This window comes from Anastrepha ludens, chromosome 3 (assembly GCF_028408465.1).
Source record: "Anastrepha ludens isolate Willacy chromosome 3, idAnaLude1.1, whole genome shotgun sequence".
Taxonomy (NCBI): Eukaryota; Metazoa; Arthropoda; class Insecta; order Diptera; family Tephritidae; genus Anastrepha; species Anastrepha ludens.
Window position 1 is genome coordinate 92,915,537 of NC_071499.1, and position 8,989 is coordinate 92,924,525.

Genomic DNA, 8,989 nt, shown 5'->3' on the forward strand with positions numbered 1-8,989 from the left:
AATCAGTATGAGGTTTGAACCTATGAACCTAGTACCTACAGCTCGTATACCACATAAGGATACAATAGCTCATCACGACGGGCATGAAGAAAAATTGCCTATTTCATATTTCAAATTCGTTTTCGTTTATTTTGTTTTATTTAATTTTTTCGTTTTTCAATAAATTGAAATCTATATTTTAAACTTAAAATTATGAATCTACCTAAATAAATAATTAAGTTCTTCAACTACCCATCCCTTACGCAGCCAACACCGGCTCGCTGCCTTTATTTGCTTCAATCGCTACACCAGCGCCCTCTAGCACCGGTTGTTGTACTTGTTCTTGTGGTTCACTTTGTGTGATTTGTGGCTCAGATTGTGGTTGCGTTTCTACTGGTGGCTGTACTTCTTTTGGTGGCGCAACTGCTTCTGGCTCGTTGATAATTTGTACTGGTATTAACTTTTCGTCAACACCTTGCTGAACCTGAGTATCGGTAGACTCACTATCTGCTGGTAACTCGAGCTCACGTCCACCTCTGTGCAAAGCAAAATGTCCATGTTTCAGCAATTCCAGGTAGGGTGTTCCATTAGCACCATGCCCATGGCGCGCTTCGCCATATACGGGCTTCACCTGCCGTGTCAGACCAGGTTCAGTATCATCACCTACAAGAATGTACTCGTTTTCTACCTTTCGCACTGTTTCTTGTGAAGACATTTCTTCAGAAGCTTCTTGCTGGCTATCGGCGCTGGCAGGTGCCTTCTCGACAATTGTGCCTGGACGTATACGTTGTGGAAGGATTGCAGATCCGACTGTATTACTGCCGGCATTTGGCTTTGTTTTTGATGCTGATAAGTTCGTGGTGTGACGATCATTTGGAATTTTTGGTGGCTTGAAGATGTCCATAATTGATGCTTCGGCTAAGAGAGGCACAGCTTCAGCAGTGATTACGGGTTGCTTCTTGCGCTTTAAGCTTTGATTTTGCATGGTTTGAATAGCGCTGGCTGGGATGTTCAAGATAAGTGGTTGGGTTTGAACATCTGCCGCGACTGCTTGAAGCTGATTAGGTGGTGAGATACCTAGTTTTGACCATGGAATGGTGATGTACTGGGTAGGAGCATCCTTGCGCTTGAGTGGCTTACTCAAGGGAGGTTGTGGAAAATGTGTGGCACCTTGTTTGAGGTACTGTGGGCTAACCAGCGAGAGATCGTCGTTTAGTAGTTCAGGCGCCAGGTAGACAGTTTGCCCATTGCGATTAATCAAGAGTGTTGCCTTTTGTGGTTGTGTTGGCTTACTTCCCCCTTGCTTTGGGGATTTACGTACGAGTGCACCAATCTCAGCTGGCGTACGGCCGCGAGTAAGTTGACGTATCTGTTTTATGATGTTTTCCTGGCCACGCTGAAAAAAAGTTGCCTCATTCTGTGAACGTTTGGTGGAGGGACGACCACTCTGACTACCGTAGTAAAAGTGCTCATCGACAGCATCTTCTTCGATCTCTTCATCTGCAGTGGGTTTTGGTATACGACGTACAATACCACCCGACTGTGGGCGACGGCGTTGCTGCTGCTGACGAAGTCGGTTATTATTATTTATTTGTGGCCTGCGGCGCAATGGACGCTGATTGAGGTATTCCTCGTCTTCTTCATCATCATTTTCATTACTTTCTTCTTCCTCGACATTTTCATCGTCTTCATCGTCAAGTTCAGCAGATAGCGACTCATCATCTTCTTCTTCGGAGAATTCATCTTCTACAACTGGACGACGTTTTTGTTGTGGCCGTCTGCGCTGGGGACGTGAAACTGGACGATCGCCCTCTTCTTCTGCATCATCGATGTCTTCTTCCGCGAAGTTTGGTCTGCGTTTGTTAAATTTTTGCTTGTTGTTTCTCCGCTTGTTCTTATTTATAATAATATCTTCCTCTTCTTCCTCAAACTGGTCATCCAAATCGTCATCATCCTCATCATCGAGGCCGATATTGTTGTTATTGTGGAAACGTTGAGGGCGATTTTGATTATTGATCGAAATGAGAGGGGGTCGACGGGTGGAATCCCTATGTTGTACGCGAACAATCACATCTGGACGTGGTGTTGTAGTTGTTGTGGTGGTTGTGCTGGTGGTAGTCGACTCGCGGACAGGCGAATCCACCAAGCCAGGTAGTTGAATACGATCTGTCAACCAACCACTTACGGAGCCAGCTAATGAGGAGACTGATGATCCTAAACCTTGTCCGGCAGTAAAACCGAAGAGAGTCCAAGGTGAAGGTGTTGTAGAGGACGAGTCTCCAGCTTGTTTTCCAGCTGCATCCTCTTCAGAAGAGTGTGGCTTGAAAGCGATTAGTGGGTGAATAATAAAGTCGGCGACTGTGTGAGGTTGCGCATCTTTTGGCTGCTCACTCTTCACTGCCGCTGTTTTATTCTGAGCTTTAGTAGCGGCAGTAGGTGGTCGTTCAGTAGAGGTTTTATGCTCGGAGTCTAGACAAATGGGACAAATGTAATCCAGTTGTCACTCGAAAATGTTTATTTATCAGCACTAATTACTCACCCATAAGCGCTAATTCGGCAATAGGCGACACAGTAGAGTCCTCCATTTGGTCATCCATATTCGCATCGTCTCCCAAGGTTCCGACAGCTAATGCCAGTCCCATTAAAACGAAAAGTACATATTTGAAATCCATTTTCAAAACTGCAAACTTGTGACACTATCCTCCAAATTGTTGGATCCGCACACAACAAATAAAAACTTTCCTTTTCCTTTGGGAAAAGTAGGCTGAGCCAAAACAGTTTATTTTCTTTTACACTTAATCTCAAATACGCGCTTTCTTCTACCTTCAATCCCAAATAACGTCTGATACTTCTATTGACAATCGCAACTTTTCACCAACTGGTCAAATGCTCGCATCAACATGAGCTTTTTATGTGACGCTCAACAGTTGTTGTTGTGTGTGTGCTGTCAACACAATTTCGCCGCGATATACATAGCTAACACCCCACTCTGTTCAGCTTTGATGTTGATGTCGTTGATAGCGCACTGCGATGATTGGCGTACTTCTCAATTATGTTTTGTGTCTATTCTAGGGTATGTTGATCATAAGGTTAAGATGCTTACTGCATGTAAGTCGGTTAGGTATGAAAGCAACTTAAATGTTACTCTTTCGCGCAATAGGGAGAGTCATGAACCGGTTTCTCTAACAACCTTACCGTTTGAAGAATGTTTCGAAATATGGAAAACTGACTTCCAAGATGGATAATGTGTTGATTTTAAAGTAATATTTTGGCGATATTACTGCGCTTTTATATTGTATAAGTATGTAATTTTGTAAAATAGACTTCGTATCTGTCTGGCCCACTCAATCTAGGACATCAGCTCAACGCAGACTACAATTAAAATTAGACGCGTAACTTGGAGATAACTCCGCTTAAAGACCTCAGCTCATAAATTTTAATAAACATAAAAATTACCCTCTGCTTCGTTATCACTTCTCTCTATCGGTTCTGGAGCAGTTGTAAAATATCACCGCTTATGAAATCATATTTTATCTTGATGCACACTTTCATATCTGCGGCTATGTCAGCGAAAATGCCTCATAACGATCACGCTCATTCATTTCACGCAGATCATCTGGCACAACAACTGGTTTTGGACGACCTCTCGGAATTCGCCCGTTACCCAACAGAGACCACGACAAAGTTCATTGATGATTTTAGTACATCAATGGAAACGTCAGATAGCGCCTGATAAAACTAAGTAGAAGTACGCAAGATCAGAAGTCAGCAGCCAAATAAAGCAAAAATCACTAAAATGTATTTTTGAAAAGCAACTAGTCAATGTCATACCCTGTATATGTAATACTATTGAATTTAACGGATATTTAAAAGGCATCCATATTTCAAAATTGGCAAAACCACTGGGTTGTACATCCACAGCACAACCTGTGGCCTGAGTCCCCATTTTTTACCGAACACAGATTTGCAGGAGTGGAAGGCTATACTGGTCTTCTTTACCCGATTTTCAATGTGTAGCCTCCACTGGAGCTTGAAGTCAAGTACCACTCCAAGATACTTAACTTGCGATGAAAACGGGAGAACGGGATTGTTTAATTTGGGAAGTCGAAAGGAAGGACATTCATATTTTCTGGTAAATATCACCAAGTCTGTTTTGTCAGAGTTGACTCGGAGGCTGCAAGTGGTAGCTCAGCGACTGCGTACAGCTAGTGACCATTCCAAAATCTTAGCCATGACTGAGAGAAACGGTCCCGATATCATTAGGACCATGTCGTCGGCGTATGCTACTACCTTAACCCCGTCCTTATTTAGAATTATGAGAACTTCGTCAATGGCAACTAGCCAAAGTAGGGACGAAAGGACACCACCCTTCGGTGTCCCCATGTGAACAAATCTAGTGACTTTAGCAGGCAAGCAGGGACGAGATCCAGAGACATATAGGTCTTTCCACCTCTAGTCTATGTACCGCAGTGACAATTGACTCCGCCCTGATGTTATTAAAAGCACTCTTTATATCTATGAAGGCCGCCAAAGTGAATTGTTTGCCTTCTAAAGATTTTTTCACAGTCCCTACGACCTCGCGAAAGGCTGATTCCGTGGATTTCCTTTTCAGGTAAGCATGTTGCGATAGATATTGGTTTGTCAAAACGTTTGAGAATCGTACCGCAAGTTGCAGCAATCGTTAAAATCCAAAAATTAAGTTCAAATATTAAATTAAGGTGGTTTTAATTGGTTATCACAATTTTTTGTCTAACTAGCGGCTTTTGGATTTGGGATATTTATTTTTCTAAGCCTCCCAGGAGACTCCAATACACCTTTTCCTCAAATGCAGCGCTATAGCGCGGAGAAGGTTGAGACATTTTGGCCATTTGCAGCCAGAGAAAAGGCACCTACGCTCAGTTCAACTAAGGTTGCATCTTAAGTTTAATAAGGGAACAGGGTCTGGATGAGTTACTGTGATGAGTAGAGAGCACAAAAGACCAAAACGCCGAATTGCAAACCTCCAACAAATCTAAATCAAAAACGTAAAAAAAGAATGGTAAATTTGGGAAACATTACTAAATGAATATACTATGAAGAATAGTATATAAAGAATTCAGTAACTCAGCATTGTCAATAGATTATATATAGTATGTGACAAATCCAAGAGAAATAAAATAAAATAACATAAAACTATTCTATGGCTTACATCGGCCTTTTCGTCAATTTTTTACTACCTTTTTAGAAAGGGAATAAACTTATGCGTCTTTTTCCCTCACCTTCAAATAGCATTAATGGATTATATAGCACCCAAAAGCAGAGGGCAAACTTTACACAACCTTTTTTGGTCCTATGTTAAAACCCATTTGAAAGATAGAGAGAACTGAGTTATGCGTATGAGAAAAAAATATATGAGACATTCAAAGAAAAATGTTATTTTTTAATATAAATGATCGGACGTTTATTTCATTATAAAGAGGAAGGAATGTCGTTAATAGTGGAAAATAACACCCGGCAAATGACCACCACGTCGACGCTTACAGGACAATATCTTCTTTTCCATAACCGAATTGCAAAGTGGCTGCCCTATGTCCTCGATAGTCTCACGAATTCCATCTTTGAGGTCTTGAATCGACCTCTGCGCTGTTGGCATAGACCTTCTCTTTCACGTGTCCCCAAAGAAAAAAATCACAAGGTGTTAAATCACAAGATCTCGGTGGCCAATTGTGATCACCTCTTTGTGAGATAACACAGTCCGGAAACTTTTCCCGTAAAAGATCAATAGTTTCGTTGCTTGTGTGGGACGTAGCGCTGTCTTGTTGAAAATAAACGTTGTCCAGATCAATACCATCCAATTCCATAAAAAATCGTTATACTCGTAATACCTGTTAGTATCGTAAATAACACCTGTTATTGGAAAATCCTCTACTTTAATTAGTTCACCCTGTGGCAGCTATGCATCCCTGTATGATTTCTCTTATTGGTGGGTACCACAATATTTATGTCATCGCATCACAAAATCTCGTGTGTAATATTTTCTGACTATTTCAATTGAATTTGATTTTCCTGAGGTCATGCCAATTGCTTAAACCTATTTCACAACTTTGACAGCAAAAAAAAAAAATTGAAAATTTGAAAAGGTCGAGCCAAGGAGCACCAGGTGGCTCCTAAAACACTCAGGCTAAAAAGCCCATTGTATTTAAAGCTCTGAAAAGGGGGTAGATAGTCAAGGAGAGAAGGAGAAAAGTATCAGAGAAAGAGATAGGAAAGAATAGAGACAGAGATAGAGATAGTTAGTCCTGTGAGAATTTTCCAGATTCTTTGACAAATCTGTAAATATCCTCCAGTTTTAGAGAGCGAATATTACTCATTCTCACGACATCGGAACACAAAACTCGTAGCCGTGCTCTAGCAAAGGCAGGACACTCACAAAGAAAGTGCTCAGTGCTATCCGCCTCCTCCAAGCATGACAGGCATACCGGGTCCTCAATGATTCCAATGGGTGTCATATGCTGGCCCCATGGGTTGAGTCCCGTAATGATGCCGACCATCAACCGAATGTCTTTCCTTCTGACTCTTTGACCGCAAAATATCAATTTAGAATCTTATTTTAACATAAAAAATGTCCTCATTTTAAATTTAAAACTCTGTTTTTGTGATTAAATGCATGTGATAAAATGCAAGCTGACTATGACAGAGTTAAAATGATGCTTACTAATATATAAAACACTATTTTGATCGTTAAAACCTTTTTTAACATTGACTACTGGCCAACATTACAAGTTTTAGCTCAGAAAGACAATAGCAGACCTTTTTAATAATGCTTTGGCTTCTTTTGTGCGTTAAAATATATTCCTTGTGAAATGATTATTTAATTATCAACTCTCCAAACGTTGTCTGCTTTCGTGTGCCACTTATAACACCGTGCAACAAAAATATACTTTTTTGTTATCCATGAAAAATTGTATATGCACGTGGAACTCTAGATCTTATAGAGTAAAGTTGCATAATCAGGGTTTTCACTTTCCCACCAGTTACATTTTTTCAAGGACTTTAAATTCTATGATATTAATATGTATATCAGAGGATGAAAATATTTTTTATCGTACAAATTGCGTATACTTTATTGCATGGGAGGGAAGTTCAACTATTTCTTTAATCTCAATTTTTACATCCTCTTTTGTTTGAGATAAATATTAATATCAAAGAGTGAGTATTAGTATTTATATCTGTTTATTGAAAATTTAGTCCATTGAAAGTTTAAAGCCCTTAAAAAATTTAAATTGACGAGAAAATGAACAACTGAGTATGCAGCCCAACTATATGAAATCTGTAGTTTCACGTGCATATGAAACTTTTCATGGATATCTTTTACTGTCGCACGGTGCAGTAAATAACATAGTTGCTTCTCAGCTTTGCCTCTTTGACCCATCCCGCATGGCGCTGAAACTAATTTCTTTTTGTTTGCTGTTTTGCAATTTCAAATTTGCTTTATTATTCAGTGTTAGTTATTAACTTAATTTGACAGCCTAGTAGAACTTTCTAATATTTTTTTCAGTTTTTACATATATATTATTTAAATTAATTGAAAAGTGATCACGTAAAGAATAGCGATGGAGAGAAGAAGAATGCCAAATAGGAAAGTGAAAATATTTTGTCGATGAATAAAAATACACAAGGCCTAGAAATTGTTAATCAACATAAATTTTTTTTTTCATTTCTTTTTATTTTCAACGCTTTCATCTTTAACTAACAGTTATTTATACTCGCATAGTCTAAATATGAAAAAAGAACTGTACTACACATATAATTTTTAAAATGCCACATTCAAATACTCTTTACTAATCTTATTAATAAAATAATTACTTACCAAATTTAAACTTCAAACAAGGCTCTTTACACACCCCATTAAAAACAACAGCTTTTTAGAAATAGAAAATACCCCTGTATAACGTGTGCTTGCCCTCGTGTAACACATATTTCTTATTAATTAATATATATTTTCTAAGTCTTTGTTTCTTATTAATTCTACAACAAAAAGTTTTTCGTATGTATAATAGCAACTCATCTTTAATTTAAAATTAAGACCTACTAAACAATTAAACTTAACTGCCACAACATGAAAGGGCTAATGAAAACGTAATGTTTGGTACATTGAAACGTAGGTGCTCAAGTAATGACGGACATTCAATTAAACCCTCAATAACATCGCAAATAAACATGAAAGACTGAATGTTTCGTCTACTTGCCTTGGATTTCTGATTTATCAGCAAGTAGTATTGCAAGAACGAGAGTTTGGTGATTGAAACCAGCAAACCTACGTTGAACTCTCTCAATTCTGTAAGAGTGTGAGGCATAAAACGGATTCCAGATAATAAAATCGGACTCGAGAATTAAATAGAGATTTTCTTATGCAAGGATCTTTAAAAACTTTCGCATGACACCTTAAAAAAGCTAGAGTAAACCTTTGGAAAACACAATTTATTTGTTTATTTAAGTAAAACCTAAATCAAAAATTACCATTTGATCAAAGAATTTTCCGACAGTGGAAAATATTTATTAATGCTAAGCGAGAACTAGAACTGCAGCCGCCGTATCCGAATGGGTTGGTGCATGACTACCATTCGGAATTCACAGAGAGAACGTCGGTTCGAATCTCGGTGAAAAACCAAAATTAAGAAAAAGTTTTTCTAATAGCGGTCGCCTCTTGGCAGGCAATGGCAAACCTCCGGGTCTATTTCTGCCATGAAAAAAAAGCTCCTCATAAAAAAATATCTGCCGTTCGGAGTCGGCTTGAAACTGTAGGTCTCTCCATTTGTGAAACAACATCAAAACGCACGCCACAAATAGGAGGAGGAGCTCAGCCATACACTCAAAAATGGTATACGCGCCAGTTATAGTATATATACAAGTATATATACATATATATAAACAAGAACTTGATATTCCACTCATTTATATTGCTTAAGTCATTTTGTATTAAAATAAATCTGACCAAATACATCTGATAAAGTTTAAAGTCATTGGTGTA

General features: G+C 38.8%; 1 protein-coding gene across 1 annotated transcript; it reads right to left on the reverse strand.

Moving 5' to 3' along the window:
• Window positions 1–238: 238 nt before the first annotated feature.
• On the reverse strand, window positions 239–2,621 carry LOC128857601 (uncharacterized). Its single transcript, XM_054093351.1, has 2 exons — window positions 2,519–2,621; window positions 239–2,448 (listed from the first exon to the last, which is right to left on the reverse strand). Exons 1-2 carry the CDS (start codon window positions 2,619–2,621, stop codon window positions 239–241), a joined length of 2,313 nt encoding a protein of 770 aa, XP_053949326.1.
• Window positions 2,622–8,989: the final 6,368 nt, after the last annotated feature.